Source organism: Carettochelys insculpta, chromosome 19 (assembly GCF_033958435.1).
Source record: "Carettochelys insculpta isolate YL-2023 chromosome 19, ASM3395843v1, whole genome shotgun sequence".
In the NCBI taxonomy this organism is placed as follows: domain Eukaryota; kingdom Metazoa; phylum Chordata; order Testudines; family Carettochelyidae; genus Carettochelys; species Carettochelys insculpta.
The window spans coordinates 15,793,835-15,817,675 of NC_134155.1; the positions used below are offsets into that span (position 1 = coordinate 15,793,835).

The 23,841-nt window shown below is 41.6% G+C and overlaps 1 protein-coding gene across 2 annotated transcripts in view; it reads right to left on the reverse strand.

Moving 5' to 3' along the window:
- Nucleotides 1-23,841, reverse strand: part of UBE2G1 (ubiquitin conjugating enzyme E2 G1) — a 51,575-nt gene that overhangs the window by 3,775 nt on the left and 23,959 nt on the right. Inside the window, exons 2-5 of one of the 2 annotated variants that reach the window (XM_075014118.1) lie at nt 18,628-18,730; nt 9,711-9,808; nt 6,112-6,290; nt 2,035-2,159 (exon numbers count right to left, since the gene is read on the reverse strand). In XM_075014118.1, coding sequence (XP_074870219.1) covers nt 2,073-2,159; nt 6,112-6,290; nt 9,711-9,808; nt 18,628-18,730 — 467 coding nt within the window. In that variant the 3' untranslated portion in view covers nt 2,035-2,072. Of the gene's footprint in view, nt 1-2,034; nt 2,160-6,111; nt 6,291-9,710; nt 9,809-18,627; nt 18,731-23,841 lie in introns of those variants that run through there. The other variant, XM_075014119.1, reaches the window with a different exon arrangement.

Genomic DNA, 23,841 nt, shown 5'->3' on the forward strand with positions numbered 1-23,841 from the left:
TGAAGTCAAGCTTTGGGCAGTTTATGGAAGATGGGCCTGTATTGTTATCCAACTGAGGTATTAGTCATCTTGTCAAAATGTGGCACGTGGCCAGAAAGGGTTTATCAGCTCAAAGGCTGCCACTCCCAGGCTTGACCTTTAAGAGTTGTTGGGAAGATGTATAAAATGATAGTTGGGTTGTTGCATTAGGTTAGAGCACAGTTTTGAAGTGCCACGATAGATGTTTGCTCAAGTCTTTTGATGTGAATAATCCTCACATTTTGCTTTTACTCAAGCTCAGAAGGGAATATTAATATTATGATTAGGCTTGTAGTCTTGTTTATAGGTCTTCTTGAAGGTTATGGCAAACCTTATTCAATGGTGTCCAACAGGAATTCAAAGATCGCCACACTTGCGGTTGTCATTTCATATTTGCCACATTCTACTATGTAAAAAAAAAAACTTTAGAGCCAGGCACTCACAGCCTCCCTCCCAGCTCTAAATAATGCCTCCTCCCCACCACCAGCCAGGCTCCTCCAGCCCCCACCATTCTAGTTCAATGCTGGCAACTCACCAGACCTGCTGGGGCCACTGCCGCCACCATGCACTTCTCCCACCAAGTGGTGTGGCACATGTGTGGAGCATGCAGGCAGCACTCCCCAAATACTTGTGGTTCTCAGAAAGAGCCATATTTAAAGGCTCCAGCATATGGCTGAACATCCGTGGGTTGGCCACCCCTGTATTTGCCACATATGGCAAATGGGGAATATATTGGGACACCACTGTGGAGCTTATATGAACTGTTTAATGGATAAGTGTTGTGCCAATTTCCACAATGTTGGGAGACAGAAGGATATACCAGAAGCCTATTTAGTGCTCCCAGGACAGAGACTGCTGCAAAGGTATAATGTCCCTTTAGTCTCTCATCTGCTTGGATGCTCATGGCGAGAGCTGCAAGCCATAAAGAATTATACCCCAGGAGATTCTGGTAACTTTAGCAAGTCAATGTCCATTGTAAGTCTAGACCAGGAGTAAGCAAACCTTTTATGTCCAGGCCCACTTCATCCTTGCAATTAGCAGCCCCTACCCCCACCTGTCTAGTGTAACAAAAATATCCATCTATTTAGATTATGTTCATACAAAAGCCTTTTGGCATGTTTAAGAAAATAAGTAGGTACAACGTAAAAACTTCCAGTCTTATGTGTTTTTTTCACATTTATAACAAAACATTTCAAACATTTTTAATGAGATGGACGAGCCCGAGATCCACCTGCGCTCCCCCTACGGAATTTCATGCCCCAACTCGCCCCAGGGGGCCCGCTCTCAATTTTACTTTCCCCCAGTCTAGACTGATTGGAAAAGATCCATCTGGAAATACAAGATCACCATCTCTTACATATCTGAGCCTCAAAAACTGAGCTCATGCCTGCATGTATAGTGGCCTTTTAAACCAATTCCCTTAAGAAATTTCAGTCTAGTTAATAAGAATTGGCTGTGCATACTTGGGATAAGATCTGAAATATTTACTGACACGTAAATAAAGTGTCCCTTTCTTGGGGCCAGTACAACCTTGACTTGGGTGTCTAGGTAGATGCTTGGTGCTGAGTACTTTAAGGCAATTGTGTTGTTTGGACTTTGGATTAAATAAGGTAATAAACTGTTGTGTGTTGGCTTTGTAAATATTAATATTGGACCTGCCACCAGTTTTGGTGGTTGGCTGTCCCTTTTTTGCAGTACCCCCTGATTGACTGACCTCAGCTGGCTGCTGTAGGACACTGGTTATCACAATGCTAATACAATTATAATGAAAGTTTCCCTATCTAGGCAAATAATTTAGTGGACAGTAATGCATGAAGGGGAAAAAAGGTTACATTGTGTCCCCAAAGCTTTGCAGTCTTTGGCGGTGCAAAAGCTGGGAGAGAAAGAAGTGCAAGCCTTTTTGAAAGATAAGGGGGGAAACATTTATGCCTTGAGAACATATTGTACTGTTACTGTGCCCTGCAAGTTTCCTACTAGTGGAAGAAAAGGTGACTGACAGATGACATTACTTCTTACCCTGAAAAAAAGTGAAGCTACTAGCTGCTGAATAAGTGTCACTCAAAAGCAGTCTCTTGGCTTTTTCTTACACAGCGGGCAACTTTCCTTTTGAATTCTCCATTTCGGTCTTCTCGCCATTCTTTCTGTAAAGAAGAAGTTGGACAACTGATGTTAGCGCTGCAATATAATTTTAGTGAAAACTTAAATGTGAAATTTCTTGCTCACTAGTTCTTCAGAGTACAAGAAACTTTTAGTGTCCAAAAACAAAATGAACCTGTTCTTGAAGCAGTCAAGCCTCAAATGCCATGGAAAAAAAGAGCTCAACCTAGGCTCCTGGGAAGCTTGTCCCTAAAACTGCAGAGACTTGGGCCATTTCTACAGTCTAAGCTTTCATTAAGAGATGTTTTTAAGCCCTTTGTGGGTTGCCTTTTTCCAAATAAGATCACCTCTCTCCATCTGGTTCCTTCCTAACTGGAGCAAAGTTCTGGGATATCTGCAAAGCAACAACAGATTAATAAAACAAGCAAGAAATCTGAGGCTGGTACTTGTGACTATATTTGCAGTGGTACCATATGTTATACAAATACATTGTTATGGTTCTTGATCTTGTACCTAACTTCAGGAGGTACTTGTTTTTGGAAAAAAGCCACACGTCTTAAGAGATACAGAGACAAAGGAGCAAGACAGTATGGGTTGTTGGTTAAAGCTAGGTTTCCTAAAATGTGGAGTGATAGATACTAAATGGCCCATTCCCTCTGTAGAGAGATTAGTTTAGGATTTCCACTCCTGGCTTGTATCTAGGGTCCTACCAATTTATTTCAATGGCTGTGGAGGGAAAAAAAAAAGTTAGACTGAAATAAGAGCTCCTTCCTAGGAACACCCCATCAGAAGGGAGCTTCCTACCTCCAATTGGGAAGGGAAAGGATAGGACCTGTCCCTCCCCTGCGAACTTGCTCTGGTGTTGGGGGAGAGAGAGACCTGATCAGATCCAGCTCTTTATGCCTGCCCCCTGAAGCAGGATGCTGTCTTGAGTGTGTGCAGCACTGAGGTTTCTACATCTGTACATGGGGAAGGGATGCAGAGCTTTCTGTAGAGACTGCCCAAGTATTGTCCTTCCCAAGTTGGTCGGGGATAGAAGGGAGGAGCCCCTAGCTCCTGGAAGCACGGGGAGATCAGATCCATGTATCACTCTTGGAACCTCCTGCCAGTTGCAGGAAAGTGTGATTGCTGCCTTTGGGGTCCACCTCTGAAGGCATCACAGAAATGAGGATGGCAATCCCATGACCTCGTTAGAACAGGTTTGTAACACACAACCCCCACCACCGCCTTGATGTTGTAATCTTGGGGTCTGGACTCATGTAATTTCAGGGTTAAAACAGCTGAAAATATGAAATTCACCACTTTTCAAAACTTATGGCCATGAAATTGGCCATGATAGACCATGAATTTGGTAAGGGCCCACTTAGTACACAGCAGCTACCAACACGTGTTATGACACCAGACAAGCAGTCTGTGCAGGAGGCCTCTACTTCAAACAGCTATTCTTGGAAAGAATATTTCTGTGCAAAGTGTTTACAAATCTCATTACTGCTACAGCACTCAAGTCAATTAGCAGCTCTGTTAGGGGCTTCTTGTTTCCCCCTCTTTTGGGGAAAGAAACCTGGAGAAGAGAAATTGAGAAGCAAGAATCTACACAATAAACACCCACTCCTCCCAAAGGAGGCAAGCATTGCCTATGAGGCTTCCTGCATATTCTTCAACAGCAGAATTCCACCTTTTAAGGAACTGTGCTCTAAAGTCTTAGCTTAGAAAAAAAAAAATTCACCTCATATGCATAGGGCATCACCTGAAGCAGGAACGCTTTCCCAAAGAGTACTTCAAAACAAACACTCTGAATGGCCTCACCTGCCTCAGACTCAGCCTTTGGACTCCTCACCTTCCCCAGACAGCTAACTGAACAGCAAATGCAACCAAATTTATTTCAGCCACTGCTTTTTCATTCCCATCCAACCAGCCATCCCTTGCCTGTAGCCTACAGCTCGCTCATTCTTTAGATTCTCCAAAGGAAAATCCACTAATTTATCAGGAAAGCAGGGAGCCAAATAGGGCCTTGCTCAGAGCCAGCAAGCTAGGCAAACCAAAAGCATAAGCTAAATAGAAGACGACACCAGTGCCCTAAGGAAGTGAGCTGCTGAAGTTATCTGTAAGTTCCCTTCCCTGGGGCACAATGGCTATGAGATAAAAGACAAGATCCTGTGAGAAATATTGGGTTTCCTTGATAGCCTAATAAACCCCCACTCTCAGGGGTTAAGGGGGCAAGAGGGAAGGAGGAGTTTCACAGCAATTATTTCTGACTATGAATTATATAGTCCTGCATGTTTCTGTGGGAATGGGAGTTAAGACTTTCATAGAAGTAGCATTTGGTCAAGTCACAATGCACCATGCAAAAAGTGTTTATATTTAAAGCACTAGAATCCAGAAACGCACAATATGTTTAAAATTCTGTCTTAAAAAGCATCAAGACCTGAAAAATCCAGATTAGCTGTGTGAAGTTAATACAAAGCATACCTCTGAATGAAGTCTTTCAGCTTCTCACTAGTAGTTTTCTCCCTATCATGGGGAAACTTTCACAAGTTTGGATATTTAAAGCAATAGCACACTTTTTAAAGTAAGCTACTGGAAATTTTCTGGAAAAAGCATTGTACGCACTGAACTATGTAGAACCCACAGAAGTCAGCTACAGAGAGTTATGTTTCTCGTTATTCGAGAACTCTACTATGTCCTATTGGGCAGTTAACCCGAGTTTGCGCCTCCGCAGCATTCAGATTTAATGCATTAAAGATTGTGTTGCCTTAGTATTTAAGTACACTATTAAAGATATACAGCATGGGCAGTGGATTTGTACACAAAGATAGCTATCAAAGCAGCTCTTGGTTATTTTATATAAGGAAAATGACCATTTTCACCCTTGATTTGAGGACAAGTCTACAAAATCAAGACTGACACCCCCCCCACCCATACAGTCTATCCCAGACTTGGGAAATAAAAGCCCCCGTTTCAAGAAAGCAAGATTAGATGCACATGCCTACAGCTGCCTACTTTAATAAAGACCTTCACATCTTGGATTCCTTCTGCAAAAATCCCTGGTTAGCTTTCTGTCCTCTCTCTTTTCCTCTACCTTCTCCTACTTTAAGAGGATTCTTGATATTTTCATGATCTTCCCTCTTTTCTTCCATGCTTGTTAAAGAGTGTTGTTGCTCAAATGTTACATTTCAAGTGCTACTGATATCCCACTTAGTACACACTGAAATGAGAGGGGATATTCCTATTTCAAAATGTGCATCTCAGGCTCTCTCAAGTTACTCAACTTTGAGGATTACTCTCCCACCTCACCATGCATACACCTTATTTCTGTTGTTCTCCATATTGTCTTTCATTGTACTGGTGTGTCATACATCCCCCAGTTGGGATAACTGCCCTCTGAAGTGAAATTTATTGTTACTCCAGCATCATATTCAAGTATATCCCTTAACATGACGGATGTTGTCACTGTAGATTTAATCTAGCCTTGTGTGTCAGATAGAAGAGGCATAGGGAGGGCAACATCTTGGGACACTTTCTTCACCTAATGCTGCAGACTGAAGCCAAAGTGAGGTCACTTGTAAATTCACCCGAGGTTTGACAAACTTTCAAGCACTTTCCACACTTCAGTTGAAGTCTGCCCATTACATTTGCCTCAGAACTAATTTAATGCAGCAAGTCTCTCCCCTGCTTGTTGCTATATCCTTTGTAAGTTGCTACCCGACAACTCTGCTTTAACATCGGCCTCACTCAGCCTGTAGTTAAGTGTTGGTTGCTGTTTACCAAGAAAAAGAGTCCGAGACTGAATTTCAGACACACTAACCTTTAAGACTAGCTATTAAGCTTCATTACATGTACATTTCTACTGTGCAAGAGTACAGTCTTCGCTTACCAGACATCTAATACCATGTTTTACTAAGTCATAAAATATGCCCTTCAGGTTTTTGTACTTAGAATGAAGTAAGTTCCATGCTACACATAGAACCATCATAATTACAAAACCAGGAGTCTTACCGCTGCATCAACATTAGCAGGAGAGTCACCATTGGGATCTGCCAGCATAGATATAACACTAATCATTATAGTTTCCACTGTGTGGATGGGAAGCCAGCGTTCCTCAGGTTTTTCGTAGCCATATTTGTCTTCTCCAGGCTCATGAAGAATGGAAATGCAGACATCACCGTTCTTGTCAACTAAAAAGTCAAGCAATCGATAAGTATATTTTTAGTAGTAATCAAATTGATGGCTTCAAAATATTCTATGGGCATGTCACCCTCCATCCAAGCACATTCAAAACAGCTACCTGTAGAAAGTTTCAGGGAAGACATTTTCTTCCAAGACATCAAGTTTATATATCACTGTTTGAGAGTTTTGTAGAAAGCAACTACACAAGAATGAAACGTGTTCAGTTCTAACCCTTTCAGATTTTTACAAAGCAGAGTCACCTTTTTCATACCCAAAAAGATTACAGTATAGCTGCAAACAACTCACACCACTTGTAGCTCTCCATGTGTGTCTTTTCATGATCAGAAGTGACCTTTGCACCTTTTTGAAGCCTCCATTTTCAATTTAGTGGCTTCTCCCCTCCTCTGAAAGGAGAGTTCAGAGAATCTTAGCTTTACAGCCAGCAAATACAGCACATCCCTTCCCTCTTCCAGTCAGGTGCACAGTACCTTGAGTGGCCATAAAACTCTGCCTTCCCAGGGGAGATCAGTCAGTGCATGTGAGAGGTGGAATTTTACTTGATGTCACCATGAAGCCTTCCCATCTGCTTTCCCTCTCCTCCATTATGAGTTACTTCAGACGGGTTTGTTCCTATGCTGTAGGACACCTTTGTGAAAATCCATAAAGTTCTTCAACACTATATATGTGTTACTATAGGCACCTTGCTTCAGAAGACACAAAGGATGGAGATAGTTTCTTAGAACCACAAGGACCGTAAAGGATCTTGAGAGGTCACCTGCTAATTTCAAGCCCTGCAGTCATGGCAGGACTAAGTATTAGAAGTTAGGCACTGGAATAAAATGGCCTAGGGAGGTTGTGGATCTCCCTTGTTGAAGATTTTTGTTTAAGTTCCTTTCAAATACCCATCGGGGACGGTCTAGATCAGGGATCTGCACCAACACAGCAAGAAGAGCCATTGCTTCAAATTCAGTTACGAAAAATCAATACTTCAAGAGCAGCAATGCACATGAATACAAGATGAGACAGTCCTTAATAAATAATGTTAAGCTGTACTTTGTCACCCCTATTTTAACAGCCACATAATGATTTCCACCAGTTAGAAAGTTACCCCATCTCTAAGCTTTATCCTCCCCTCAGACCCCAAATATACCCCCTATCCCCAGACTTAACCCCATATGAGTGCCAAATTGCCCCCCTCCCCGCATGCCTGGATTTAACCTGCCTCAGCCATCCTGCCCCAACTTGCTCACTGAACCCAGATCTTACTTGACCATCCTCTGCTCTGCCCTGCCCCCCCAACACACACACACACACACACACACACTTTGAATTCCCTACCAAACTTTTCAGGCCTGAAAGCACCTGCAAATTTCCCAGCCACTCTCCACCCAGTGGCACTGGATGCTCCAGCAGCTGCTGCAGAGCTAGGAGGAACTGGTGGATGCTGTGCTGCTTGGGAAGAGGCAAGCTGTGCTCACAGGAGGCCTTTTCCCCTGCCCCCACCTCTCCCTCCTTAGCACAGCCAAGCAAGTCTGGCAGGAGAAGACTTGGCCACCCCTCCCCCTGCTCACATCCCCCACATGCAGCTACCTGCACTGCCCCCTCTGAAATAATGGAACTAAATTGTATTGGCTTAAGGGTGACCTTTAAACCAATTCAATTTAGTTCCATTTATTGCAGCTGGAGCAGCGCAGGGAGCTGTATGTGAAGGCAGCAGCAGCACCACCACCACAAGCTGCAAATGGCTCCTTAAAGAGCAGCATGTTGCACTGGAGCCACAGGTTGCTGACCCCAGTCTAGGTGGTGTTTGGTCCTGTACAAGTGCAGGAGCTGAACTGGAGGACATCTTGAAGTTGCTTCCAGTTCTGAGACAGTATTTAGAGTATCGCTGAACTTTGTCTAATCTGCTCTTAAAAACCATCTCCAGTGAGATGCCACAGCTTCCCTAGACAATTCATTCCAGTGCTTAATCATGTCACCATCAGGATGTTTCTCCCAATGTCCAATCTAAAAAAGCTTCCCTTACTGAAATTTAGGCCCATTGGTTTTTGTCCTGTCAGAGGAAAAAAAAGAATCATTTGTCTTTCTCCTCAACACAACTTTTTAGGGGGAAAAAGTAAAAACCGTTCCATCTTTTTCCCCACAGACTAAACAATCCCATTTTTCAATCTTCCCTCATAGGTCCTGTTTTAAATCACTTTTGTTGCTCTTCTCTGGACTATCTGCAATTTTTCCCCACGTTTCCTGAAATATGGCGCCCAGAAGTGGACACAATGCCTCAGCTGAGGCCTAATCAGCATTGTGCTGCAGAAGAATTGTTTGTCTTGCTTACAAAACTTCTGCTAATGCATCCCAAAATGAAATTTGCTTTTTTGCAACATCGTACTGTGGACTTATTTCGCTTGTGGTCCACTACGACCTTTGGATCCCCCTTCTGTACTATTCCTTCCTAGAGACAGTCATTTCCCATTTTGTATGTCGGTATCAGATTACTCCATTTAGGAAGGACCACTTTGCCCTTTTTGAATTACAGCCTATTTGCCCCAGACCATTTCTTTCGGTTGTCCAGACCATTTTGAAGCACAACCCTATCCTCAAACACTTGCAATCTCTCCCACCTTGGTCAGCAAACTTAACAGTACATATGCTATTACCTAAATAATGGATTATGGCATTGAACATAACCAGATAAAGACCCCTCTCGTTATACCCTTCCAGTATGACTGCAAGCCATTAAGAACTGCTCTACAAGAGCAGTTTTCCAGCTAATTTAACCATGAAACAAACAATGTAGGTTTCATTTGTTTTTTTGAGAGAAGGTCTTGCAAGATCATCAAAAAGCTTTACTAAAGTAAAGATATACCACATCTGCCCGCGTCCCGCATCCAATCCCCAAGGCTTGTTACCCTTTCAAAAACAAAAAGGCCAAGTTAAAAAATCATCATCAGATCGGGTCAATATGATCTGTTCTTGACAAATTCATGCTGATACTTATCACCTTGTCATCTAAACATTTTTAAATTAGCTCATTTACTATCTTTCTGGGTACAGAAGCTAGACTGGTCTTCTGACCTTCCAGGTTCTGCCAAGCTGCTGACATCAAGTTAAGAACCTAGTTTTCATCCAGTTTAATAACTTGCATTAAGGAGATGGGCCCAACAATTTGTGTTGGACGTTGTCCATTAATACATACTACCTAAATACTTGAAAAGCTGATGTGGATGCTTGGAGCGCAGTGATTTGAGACCTCTGGAGTGTCAAGTATGGAGTGGAGTAGTGTTTACAATACGAAGCAATTAGTTAAAAAGGTGGAGTTGTTCCAAGTTTTACAAAAGCAGGACCCAAGTCAACTCTGGATAGTCTTGTTTTTAGTTGCATTTTCTGTTTTGTTTACAAGTACAGAAAGCTAGAACTGTAGCAATTCTTACCATTTGGATGCCAGATTTCTGTGATGAACTTCATTTTGGGCGGCCTGAGAGGATAGTCTTTTGGAAAAGTGAGATGAGCCTTGAATACGCCACCTTCACTGGGGAATTAAAGAATTCTCAGTAAGTAGTTCTTTGCAAGTCCAAAAATTAGAAGATTGAGTCAGACCTACTTTTGAACCTGTATTAGTTTTAAACCTTTTGTAATGTTGGTTATAGCTTGTTACCCTTTCAAAACCAAAAAGGCCAAGTTAAAAACCATCATCAGATTGGGTCAATACGGTTATAGCTTAGCATACACAACAGATGGATAAGAACCTTTTACGAACTATTCACCATCCCCTCCAAACACTCAGACTACAGTGTTTAAGAATTTCACAACCCCCACCCCCCCAAGCACCAAGTTCTATTAACTCAATTCCACTGAGCTCTCAGCTAGGTCATTGAGGCAATCAACATTAAGAGTCACCAGTTACAACTTACTCTTGTATTCACTGGGGATATCATACACCCAATTCTATTCCCAGGAGATGAGTAAGCATACAACCCAGTCACATACCACATGTGGGTCACCTCATCAGTTGACAGGCCTGCTCTATAGCTATGTTTACTGGTGCAGCACACAGATTAAGGAATACCAACTCACTCAAGGCATCTCAGGAAAGTTTGCTAAATAAATAGCCAAAACATGATTCTCAGGGCCCTTAGCACCATCATTCCTGACTGATGCTTTCAACACCGTATTTCTGTACTCTGATATGCTGGGGCTCCTTAGCAGCACAGCCAGCCATTTATATTATCTCTATTAATGCTTAAGTTTGAGATGAACAGAAGAGAGGTCCCATGTTAGCATAGATTGGGTACAAATGTACCCAGACTCAAAAAAACACTTAACTGAGCTGGTGGATTAAGTATGACATTCGAAGCCAAGAAACTTTTGGTAAAAAAGTCAATTCCTCTACAGATAGCAACTTTAAGGAATAAGTAAGCAAAGATGTCATGTTAAGGCTTGTCTCCTTTTATCACACACTGCCATTATTTCCACTGACACAATGCCTACTTTATGGAGAAGCCTAGCACTGGTAGTTGGGAGAGGAATGTGTTGAGTAGGGCAGCCACCCACCACATATTTGGGACACCAAAAAAGAGGCATCCCTACTTTTTTTAAAAGTGACTAAATATCCCGTATTTTGGCCCTCCCACAGCTGCACAGACAGAGCTGCTGGCCAGAGAGCACACAGGTTACTTTCCCAAGCCTCAAGGAAGCAGGGGGATCCTAGGGAGCTCTGTCAGCTGCCACCTCTTTCCTGGCTCCCTCGAGCTGGGAGGAGCCACCTCTCCCCCTGTATCTCCCTGTTCCATATTTGGGACAGGGAGATATTGTTGCCCTAGTGTTGAGCCTTGTGCTATCAGACTACTATAACCAGTTCCTCTGCCATTCCCACCTTTGTCAGCTCAAATGGCTACAGCTTTAAAAAGGTCTGAATTTCGAATGGAAGATTAAGACACTACGATCTGATGCTCAGGCACTGGTAGGATGTTGGACACTCACTGAGGCACTAACTTGCCTATCAGAGGACAGATTGGCATAGCAGACTGCTGTTCAGGAAGAGATGGCTAAGCACTTAGCACCCTAATATAAAATGAATGCACAAAGGTCATCAAGAAATCTCCAAGCCCTACAGAGGGAGGGAGGGAGGAATAGAATTAAGGTCCTAGATACTGTATATTGCAGAGCCTTTTGAAGTTTAATACCATCTCTATCCCACCTCTGGAGAATTTTTTGCAACACTGCATCATCTCAGGTTGATAGTCATTGTAACAAAAAAAAATTACATGAAAGTGTACCTGAAGGAGAATGCAGTATTGAGTCCTGCATTAAGCCAACAATAAACCTCTAACCCCATCAGCTAGCAAGTTTATTGCCATATGCAGGCTGATGTTCCTTTATAACTTAATAGGACAACAAATATAAACTGCTAAGTGTAATGACTCAATAACAGGTGTTTCCTATTGCACACTGGGTAGAGTCAGTCCTTCTGTTCACAAGACAGGATACACTGCTCAAACTTAGTTTGTTTCTGTAAGCAGCCAAAGTAATGAAGTTGCATAGTTTAATGGTTATAGCAAAAGAATGATTCAAGCACCCAGGGTTCATTTAGTTGGATCCAGACTCAGACCTTGAACAAGCAGTTCAGTTCCCATTTTAAGTCAGGAAGGTGGGTGACGATCAGAATATTCAGTTTCCTGTTCCCAGGAAATGGGCCAGTTCAGCAGTGAAGTTAAACTAGTGGAGTTCAACCTGGGTACTAAGTTGCAGAGTGAGCGTTTATTTTAAGCTCAAAGCATTCCGAGAATGACAATTTAGTGACCATCAGAATGAGTCATTTAGGGGCAAGACCTCTCACTAAAGCAACTGCTTTAGTCCTTTCCCTGCTACAGATGCTCATCAGTCCCCTGCAGTAGACAAATCAGTATTATCAGCATAAGATTAGGCCTCAAGACTCCACCACCAGGCCATGAGGGGAGTAAGAAGCTTCTCAGAGAAAGCAGGACATGTCTTGTTTGACTGCCTGAGGCTAGAACAGCACTTCTCAAACTAGGGATCCTAATCTAAAAAGGGGCTTGAGAGGTTATTTTGGGGTAGGGGGCTTGTGTTACTCCAACTCTTACTTGTGCTTCCTTTAGAGCTGGCCTGTCAAAACAGCAGCTGCTGGCCATGTGCCCAGCTCTATAAGCAGCATCATTCTGTGCAGCAGTCGTCAAAAAACAAAAAACAAAACAAAGACACAGTATTAAGAATCATTTAAAGAAAAAAAAAAAAAAAGATACTTATCAACTCTATATAAAGATCCATACTGAATACTGCATGCTGAGATGGTTGCCTATCTCCAAAAAAAATTTTATCTATATTTTGGCATTGGAAAAAGTTCAGAAAAGGGCAACAAAGTTTAGTGATATGGAACAACTCCCATATGAGTAGAGATTAAAGACTGGGGCTTTATAGCTTAGTCTTCTCTTCTCTAAAGGTGGGGGATAGGATAGAGGTCTTCAAAAATCATTACTGGTGTGGAGAAAGTCATTTGTGTCTTCTCATAAGAGCTAGCGGTCACTAAAGGACAATAGGTAGCAGGTTTCTAAAAAAAGATATTATGAACACAGGACTTTAAACAGGGTTCAAGAAAAAAAGAATGAACAAAACTAGCTGAATACATGGATTATTACCTGTTCTGTTCATTCTCTCTGGGGCACCCAGCATTAACAACTCAGTCAGGCTAAAAGGGAACAAGTGGGGTTTCCACAAGGGTCAGTTTTGGGGCCAGTTCTGTTCAATATCTTCATAAGTGATTTAAATAATGGCATAGAGTGCCCTTACAAAATTTGCAGATATCAAGTTGGGAAGGGTTGCAAGTGCTTTGGAGGATAGGATTATAATTCAAAAAGCTCTGAGACAAATAGGCTGAAGTTCAATAAGGACAAATGCAAAGTACTGCACTTTCACACACTATCTTAGGGAGTCCCTTCTGATTTTGTGCTGCAGAAAGGGATCCTGGGGGTCATAATGGATAAGCTGGAGTATGAGCCCATGTGATGGTGCTGCAAAATAGCAAACATTCTGGGATGCATTAACAAGGGAATTGTGAGCAAGCACAAGAAGTCATGTTTCCACTCCACTCTGCACTGATGCAGCCTCAAATGAAGTACTTGCTTTCATGGGCAAAGACCCACTTCGTCAGATGCATGAGTGGCATTCACTCATGCATCTGATGAAGGAGGGGTCTCTGCCCACGAAAGCTTACGCTCCAAAAATATCTGGTAGTCTATAAGGTGCCACAGGACTTCTTGTTTTTGAAGATACAGACAAACTCAGCTACCTCTCTGAAACTGGAGTACTGTGTCCAGTTCTGAGCTCCTCATTTTAGGAAAGATGAGAAACCGGAGGAGGGTCCAGAGAAGAGCAACTAAAAAGGTTAAAGATCTAGAAAAATCTTACTTATGAGACAAGATTAAAACAACTGGGTTTGTTTAATTAGTAAGAAGACTGCCATTATGTCCCCCTCAGCTTTCAAGTAGTCAAAAGGGTGTTACCAGGAGGAGGGAGGAAAAAAATTCTTAGCCTGAGGCTAAAACAAGAAGCAATGGGCTTAATTGCAGCAAGGAAGATTTAAACTGGGCATTAGGAAAAATTTCCTGTCATGGTGGCAAATCACCAGAATAAATTGCCTAGGATGGTTGTAAGTATCTCCTATGATGGGAGATTCTAAGAACAGATTAGACAAATCTCACAGGAAAGATATAGCTGGAGGTTGTTCCTGCCTTGAGGGCAAGGAACAGGAATTGATGATCCCTTTAAGTCCTTTCCACTATAGTAGTCCACAATTCACATAGCCACCCAGGAAAAGAAAAACAAAAAAGGTGAGAAGCTAACAAGTTACAGCTCCCAGATTCTTTGCCCCAACTGAAGTCAGAAGCAAACCACTAGCTACAAAGTGCCACCCTGAATTACAATTTACATATGTCTGTCTGCTTTTATGAAGATGAAATCACATCTTACATGCTCCCATGTCTGTGTAATTCAGTTGGCAAGAAGCAAGGTTGCAAACAGATCACCTATTGGCATGCTCCCACTGGAAATATGGCACAATGCTTGGCCCTTCCCACCTCTTCACCCCCATTACATTTGTCATGAAAGTCAGTCACTCAGATTGATTAAAAACCTTTGATAGATCTGAGTGAAGAGTAGCTTATTCGTGGCTCTGTTGAAGGAAGTATTTATGCCACATCAGTTGAAATGCTGCTTGAATGCCTCAAACACCCCTTCTTGTACTCTTTCAGCTTGCCTTATATACCCCTAAAAAGTTCAGCACCCCACCTTTTGATGTGACTGATCCCTCAAAGCTGAGCTTCTGATAATCACTGTCTCAGTATGGTTTTTGGCATGTGCACGCACACACACGCCCAGCCCTCTCTCCCAGGACGAAAAGTTTGGTACTTGGTCTTCACAGAAGACCTTCAAAAGAAAGCAAAAAGACAGCATTTTTCCACACCTACATAAAAGGGAGGCTACACTGTATATCTGTTTTGATGACAGTGTGAAGGTATGTCGATTGAGTATCCTGTGGTGAATGATTCAAAGCCTGGGATTGCCTCTCACTTTCATTTGATATTTCTTGATGCAAAGAACTCACTCTGTGTACACACACAGTATGAAGTGCTGAAAGTTTTTTAGGCCATTGAGGGTGATATTAGTGCAGTAGCAGTTGTTGATGAGCCTCTTTGGAAGAGGATTTCATTGTGTTTCAGGTTGATGGTGAAGGCAATTTAAAAATTGGGTTGAGAACCCATCCAGGATAGCCTGCAGATAACTTACACTATGATTAAGTAGAGCATAATGATCCTTGGAAAAAAGGACTCATACTAGTTCCTTAAGGACTTCAAATTTTTGGAGACTTAACAACTTCATCATTCCTTTACACTAAGGAGACTTGAAGGTTGTTGGTTGCCACTCTTCACGCTGCCATGAAAGCATGGAGGAAAAGGTCAACACTAGACAAAACTGCCTCAGTGACTGGACTGAACATTAACAAGGGAAAGACCAACACAATGAGGATCAATCAGTCCAACACCATACTGGGAGGGGGATGACCTGGCAGGTGCAGAGCAGTTCCCCTACTTGGGGGAGTATTATGGGTAGACATGGAGGAACAGACAAGGATACCAATGCCAGGATAGGCAAAGCAACAGCAACAAGACTCTTCATCCCAAATGAATTTCAAATATCCGAAGATGCGCAGTTTCATCTTCAGCACAAGTGTAAAGACAGTGCTCCTGTATGGATGCGAGCGCTGGCATACTAAAACGTCTTCAAACCACAAGCTACAGACATTCATAAGCAGATGCCTGAGGTACATCCTTTACATCAAATGGTGAGTGACACAAAATGAGGAGCTCTGGAACAGAGCAGGACAAGAACCACTTGACATTCAAATTAAGAGAACAAAGGGGAAATGGCTAAGCCACACTCTCAGAAAGCCACCATTGAGCATAGTCTGTCAAGACCTCACACAGAAACTGCAAGGGAAACAAAAAAAAAAAAAAAACAAACACACACCACAGACAACCTCAGCAATGTGGAGATGACCTCAGACTGAAGGACAAAAACTGTTACTCCTGGAGTCAGCTGGAAGTTTCGTCCCGAGACGGAGTGAAGTGGAGGAGACTTGTAGATGACCTATGCGCCACTAGATGTACAAAGATTTAAGTCATGGAGACCCAAGAGGGCTGATGTCAGCATACAGCTAGTTTCACCCCACTAGCTAGGGAGGAATGGTTTGAGAAGCCTATCAGAATTCTCTTTCATATACAGGTGTAGAAGGAGAAGAAAAAGGGTGGGGGTGGACGATTAGGATAGTTGCACTAAATTATTTTCAAATGGTACTCATTTACAGCCAGCTCTCAATATAATTATTACCACACTGGTTCAAACCTATTATCATGCCTTCTGCAAGTGGTTAGCACCAGATGCTTCAGAGGGAACGAACAGAACATTTACTGTCTTCTAGTCTCAGATTCTGGAGATCAGGGGTTTAGGGACATCTAAAGCTTGGGAACTGCATCTCTGACCATCTTGGCTAATAGCCATTGTATGCACTTATAACACGCAGCCAACCTATAGAACTCCTTGCTGAGAGATGTTGTGAAGGCCAGAAAGAATTGAATATGTGGAGGACAGGTCCCTCAATGACTATTAGCCACGATGATCAAGCATATTACCCCATACTGCAAGTATGCCTCAGAGGATGGATCATTCAATGTAAGTGCTCTATTCATTCTCTTGATGCATCTGGCAGTAGCTGTTGTCAGAACTAGTTACCCCATATGACCATTCTTGTTTGAGAGCTGGGTGCAAAGTGAAAATAAAGAACATGAAACAAAAAAAGTGTTACTATTCTGACTGAGATATTACCTCTTCTACACATCATGTAGCTGCCAACAGGCAGCAGCAGCCATACCCCCATGACACTTCTTTGACTGGCAGGCCAAACAAGGTAAATTGCTGCCATGAGGGGAAAATGCCTATTCCAATCATACCAATTCTTTGGCAGATTTTGGAAAGGCACTGTGCAAACATACCATGGAATACATAAGGCTAAACAAGGCACAAAAAAAAGACAGATTATCTGTTGCAGATAATCAAGTTCCCAGTTGTCTCAACTATTTGGGCCAGTGATCTTTGACTTTCTATGATGGATACATTTATTACAGTTGAAGCCAACTTTGTGTAGCTCTCAAAGCCTTCAGCCAGCTATTGACTATCTGATCAGTATCTCACTTCATTAAATGAAAATGCCATCAATTAAAAGCACAGGCTCCAATAGCACTTTGGAGCATGAGTTATAGAAAGAAAATGGTTTAACTCTTTTTGATATAGCATCTACCTAAATAAAGATATAGGACTTGCTATATCATCTCAGCCTGTTTCCACATGACCACGGAAGATTAACCCACTTGAGGTCGATCTTCTGTGCTTTTTTGTGCATGCAAGAAGTGGTCCTTTCCAGGGTCAACGTTGACCCAGAACTTTGAGTGGTGAGGATTAAGGAAGATAAAACAAGATAATTGCTCCTGTCAACCTTCTTCTGTGAGGACAGCCCTAGCAGTCACCTGCTAACTCTATTTTAGCTATGCAATTGGCATAGCTAAAGTTGTCTCTCAGTGGTTGACTGCTGTGTCTAGTATAGACAGCCTTTGGAAGTAAATGCTTGACTACCTTGACAACCGATACCCATCCATTTATATCAGGAACCTTTTAGAAACAGTATGAATGTGCTTTATAAAATTTTTTTTTTTTTAAGAGTGAGTGACTTCTAGCACTGGAAAGAAAAAGCACTTTAAATTTGGATGCCATGAATCACTGGTGGCAAGCATCTTACATCACACAATTCAACTATTCTCTAGCACCACTCCCAACTCCATGAGTGAGTTACATGGAAGCCTATTGGGCATTGGAAGGAGGTAACAGACAGCAGAGGAGATCTGCTGTAAAAAGGCTACACATGCCTATGGGTTACTGGATGACAAAATGTCAAGGGAAATTCAGTATTAATAAATGCAAAATGCACATAGGAAAAACAGTCCCAAGTATACATATAAAATGATCGCCTCTAAAAACTAGCTATTACCACTTAAGACCTTGCAATAATTTTGGATCATTTGCATGGGGGGTGAGAACAAAAACAAGAAGATCCACTTAATGTATAGCGGCATCAGAAAAAAAAAATATGTTGGTAATTAAAGAGCTCGAGAGTAAGATATATGGAAGCAATATTATCTCCATTGTACGCTCACATCTGCAGCACTGTGTAGAGAGATGTGGTCACACTATCTCAAGATACTGGAACTGGAGAAGTTTCAAGGTGGTGAGGAGAGGCAAAAATGACTGAGGCATGGAAAGGCTTCTGTATGAATAAAGGTTACCAAGACTGGGACTTCTCAACTTGGAAAAAGACAACTGGTGGGGGTGGGTGGGAGGGATAACTATCACAGAGGCCTATTAAAAAAAAAAAAAAAAAAAAAATCTATGACTGGTATAGAGAAAGTCCATAAAGTAGTGTTATTTACTTACTCCTTCTCATAGCACAAGAACTAAGGAATTACCAGATGTAATAGGTAGCAGGTTTTTAAAAACAGCTAATTTAGAACTTGCAAATATAGCTTTGCTTTTAGAGGTACTTTCCGAGCAAGAGTCAAACATCCAGTAATGTAACTACTAGGTCTGCTGTAACAAGAACACTAAGCCATTAAACCTTACTCTGAAACTGGGTTCACCATGCATACTAACATAGTGTAGTTAGAATCTCAGCAAGAAGTTTCAACAAGACAGGGTACACTCAGTTTCACTATGATTGCTAGTACTTACTACAGTGTATCTGGAGGACCAATAATGAGGACTTCCCATCGGTAAAGATCATTGTCGTCTATTAAACCTGCTGAAAAACCTTCCACTGGATTTTTGTTGAGCTCTGTTTAAAAAAAAAAACAAAAAAGAAATAAAAAAAACTTGTCAGCCTTTGTGCACTTTAATATAAACTGTATATTTAACAACTAGCATAAAAAGGCTGGGAGGAGGAGTGGTTATAAGAAGTAGTCACTTAAATCACTATTTCCTCTAATGTCCTTTAACTTTTTTTGATTTGTTTTTTAAAAAAAACAAAAAAACAAAAAAAAAAACACACACCTCACATGTAGCAGATCTCCAGGTTCAGACCTGTGTCTAGTGATTACAATCCCTAATCTTTCTGTTTCAGAAGAAAGGCCAAAGATCTAGGAGGGAATCGTGAGACGGCAGGTGCTGGAACAAGTTCAAAGCTCAGGAAATGCAGTGGACTTGCAGACCTCAGTTTTGACATTGCATCTGATGAAGCAGGTCTTTGTCCACAAAAAGCTTATGCTCCAAAATATCTGTTAGTCTATAAAGTGTCACAGGACTAGTTGTTTTTGTGGATACAGACTAACACAGCTAGCCTTTTGTTACTTGAATTTTGACCTAATAGCTATGGTAGTTATGAGATATATTCCTTGAACATTGGCAGGCACATTTTAGCCTTATATACCACAGCACAAAGGTAAGATTGCAGAGATTATCCTTTCTGACTTTGAAGAGTTAGTATTTTTAAACCAGTTTAATTTTGTTCGGAAGGGACTCAAGAGTTTCAGGATCCAGAAGAATATCAGAATCAGGTAATGTCCCTACAAATTAGTCACAATGTAGTGTTCAGCAAGTTCAGTACAGCCAGAGATAGTCTAGTGCAATTAGAGTTGAGAAAGGCTAGTCGAGACTAGCACCAGAGATTATATATTTTGTCTCCATTATCCACTGTGGGGGCTATGTTTATGTTGCTTGTTGTGCTTGCAAACGGGCAACACTCATTATGGTCACAGCTGGATGGGAAACCTGTCAGAAGAAGAGCAAGTCTACAAGCCTCACGGAACCTTTACTCAAAAGGATTTTCCAAGATCGGAGAAACTGAAGAACACTGCTATCTGATGTACCATGTTTTAGAAAAAGCTACCAACTTGTTCAACAAGAGAAAGCTTTTAAGCACTTAATCACTTTAGGAACAGCAATTTTTACTATAAGGTTGCATTATCATTCCAAAATTGGAAGAAATAGCTAAAGATTTACAAAATCTTTGTATCTGAAGTCTTGCTTTGTATTTGGGAAAGGAAGAACAGTGTCTTAAATGTCTGAAGAATTTTATATGCAGTTATTTGAAAGGAACAGATTGCTAGCACCACTGAACACCAGTAACAGCATGAGTGTAGAAGCCAAGCTATTAACTGACTAAAACAAATAAGATATGCACAAGTTAAGAGCTAGACATCTAATGCCAGTAACAGTGAACTTCTCTGGTTCAATAACAGGTTCTACACCCAAGACAATTAACCCTCAAAAAACAAAGATATTTGTATCTTTACAGAAGTTTGTGTTTTGGGGGGCGGGGGGAAGACACCCATCTGAAATCAAATATCCCTTAACAGCATCTTTACATAAACTGGATATTTTTAAACTAGTCTTCAACTGTGAAGTTACATTTATACTCTTTAGTGATATGGCATTGCTGTGTACCTCTTCCTTGGACTTCATATATCATCTAGCTTCTTGGCAACAATATAGTTGCTGTTAATACAATTTCTCCAGAGAAAAGTGGAGAACTTTTATTGAGTGGTAAATTTAAGAACAAAAACCCTGCTTTACAGACATGATGTATTTGCCTCAATAGCTTTTTTCCTATAGACTACACAAACAACTGTAGAGGACAGGGTCAGGTCAGAGGCACAGTAGCTAAATTTATATGTGGAGATTGATAATTTCATTACTATTTCAAGTACTAAATTCAGATTTAAAATTGGCTCTTAAAGAGAAACTAAGCCAAGACAAGCAATCACCTACTTCCTTTATGGTAAGCGTGGTTCTTGAGTATTCTATTTTCCACGATTCCCCCCTACTCTTGATGTGCATGTACTCAAGACTGGAATCTAACCAGCTGCAACAACATATGGCTGGGCATTTCTCCCCCACAGCACAAAGGTTAGAGCAGCACTAACCACCATTCAGTTCTTTGCTAGAACCCCAATTAATACGGATTCATATGTAACAATGAGAAAAAGGAGGGCAGGGTATGGAATATGCTTTTATAGAACATCTTGAACATTGCAGTCAGCTACCTTACTGAACCCACTCCTCCTACGTGGGGATGTTGGCAATCCAACAGCAGAATCTTTGAATACTAATCAGCCTCCTACTAAGTGAACACAGGAGTGCCTCCTAAACTGGCATACAATATCTGGAAGCCAATATTGAGGAGTGTTGACTGGTAAAAATAACGCACTGAGAAAAAAGTTGTTTACAAAGCGGTTTGTTCTATGTAGGCAGCACATCAAAGATCAGAAAAAACCCACTAGATCTAACCTGACCTTCTGCATATTACAGCCCACCACCATCACCAACAACCACACTAAACCCAACAAGACTAAATGCTTATAACCCAGAAGAGACTTCACTACTAGGTGTCATAGGCAGACAATAGAAGAGAGGGAGGGGCACCAGTGCTGGAAGCCTCCTTGTTTCCAGGGAAATAAAATTAAGTCAGCTCAGATAACTCTGCAAGTGACCTGTACCACATACTGCAGAGAAGGTGAAAAGTCCACGAAGTCACCGCCAATCCAACTTTGGGGGAAAAATAAGTCCCCTCCTAACCCACATGGTGAGATCAGTTAGAACACTGAGCATGAGTACAGCAATCGAGCATGAGAGAATGCTCAGCGCCACCTCAGAACTCTCAGCTACCTCACTTAATTTCCCCATCTCCAACCATGGCCAATGTATTAAGGTAAGGAGATCAGCTTCCCAGAAAACATGGGGGCTGAGGAGAGAGAATTCCTTCTTCACCCTCACAAGTGCCTAAAACTCAGAAGCATGAGTTTTAGGGAAAAACCTCACAGCCAGGTGGGCATCCTGTCCCCTACCATTGCAAACAACTGTCATTCAAGTATCCTTTAAAATTTAAGTCTGCTCCCCCAACTCTTAAGAAAGCTAATTCCAGAACTTCATCTCTGATGGTTCAAAACCCTTCTCAATTCCTGCGCTAAGATATTTGTGGACAGTTTATACTCATTTTTGATTTCCCCCATACTGTCCTTGAGCTTAAATGGCTCTGTAGCCTCTCTGGTATTTACCCATTTAAATCACTACACTCATCCCTTGCTATACAAGCACAACTGGTTCCCAGCTTTCTGCTTGTAGGTGAAAACTTGAGAGGGACACTAAATTACCATTAAAATACATGTAAACGTCTATGATTGGTTCCTAGTGCTCCTAACTCAAAGGAGTGGCAGCACTTGGCGGTGCTTTTGAACGATAAGTGAAACTTGGGTTTTGGTGTGGGTGGAGGGGGTGTTAAGGCTGCAGCCGCTTGGGTGTGAGGGGCCAGTGGAGGGGGTGTCAGGCTCATATTAGCAGGGGGAGTTCACTTGTCTCATGAACAGAAGGTAAGTGTGACCCTTGTTTCAGCAAGTACTCATAAGTACTCCTTTAACAAGGGATGAATATTTCTTAAAAACTGAGACCATAGAACAATTTTTTTTAAAATACGGAACATCTATGAAAGTTTTACAGAGAAATTGTCCGACCAAAAAACCTACAAACAGCAACATATACAGCAAAAACAGAATTAAGTAATTTAACCAGGCATCGTAGCAATTAAGTAGTAACACTATCTGTTTTTTCAGGATATCAAGAATGACATGCTCACAGTACACCTGCCAATTGTTCACACAACACCAATGTTGCTCAGAACATGGTTTAAGAAACACTGAGATACATTTGGACATAGCATGCTATCATATCCTCTTAGCATTATTTGTTAGCCTAAACAAGACAAATTCTTCTAGTCTCCTCTCTTGAATGGTGGCCCTATTTTATCATATAATCCTACTAGCTTTCTGTACCTGCTCATTTTTGTTAAACATGGACAACCAAAATACAAATTTTCTAAATGAGGTCTTGCCAGTGTCTTGTATAATGGCATTAATATTTCTCTACTGCAAGCATCTAATGTAACGTGAGCCTAAGATTGCACTTGCCTTTTCACAGCCACACCACATTGGTAGCTCATGGTTACCTTGTGACTAACCTACATTCCAAGGCGTGTTTCCTCCAAATGAGCCCCAAGCTTGTTGCAGAAATCAGAGCTCAAGTAAGGCTGCATCTACACTGAGAAATTTTAATTAATATTGGTTTTGTAATTCTAGAATTTGTAGGTTCAAATTTGACGATCCTCACTTCCCACATGCTCCTCAAAGTGGACTCATTGCTTCCACACTCAAATTGGCTAAATATTGACTGTTGCAGTAGTGCATTGTGGGAACCTATCCCATGGTTCTCATGCCTGTAGCATTCTGGGCATGCTTGCTGGTCTTTGACATTTTCCTCATTCCCCTCTCGATCCCTGGAAATACGGGGACCAAAATTAGAAGAAAGAGAACAGAAGAGTCAGATCTTTTTTCTTAGACTTTATCTAAACTAATACAGGGACCCTGAAAAGCATGAAGAGAAGATAGTAAAGTTTTTCAGAAAAGGGGGCTGCTGATGGAGAAGAGAAGTCTCTGGCTTTCTGGTACACCATAAGGTTTCTGTGCAACGAATGTATTCTCAACTTGCCATCCACTACTGTCCCACCTCCCATCACTGCATATGATCCCTGAAAATACAGGGGCCTGGACTGTATTGTAAAGTTTCAGGGATGGGGTGGGGGGAGAACAATGCCAACACAGTGGAGGTCAGTGAAACATGGTATTTACGGTGAAGGCACTTGTGTTAATATTGAGCTAACTGCCTTAAATTTGAATTTCTTGTCATTTAGGCTGTGCCTTCATTACATCACACACTGTACTATTGAGCACCGGGGTGAAAGAAATGGGATGAAGTTATGGGGTCAATCTGTTCTTCGGGTACAATATTCCCATCCTCCTCTGTGTGGACAATGCCTCCCAACTTTGTAACAGCAAGTTTCACTGGCACTCCTTGTGCCAAGGTTGTAAGTATTTTCATCGAAGATCAGTTCTTGAACAC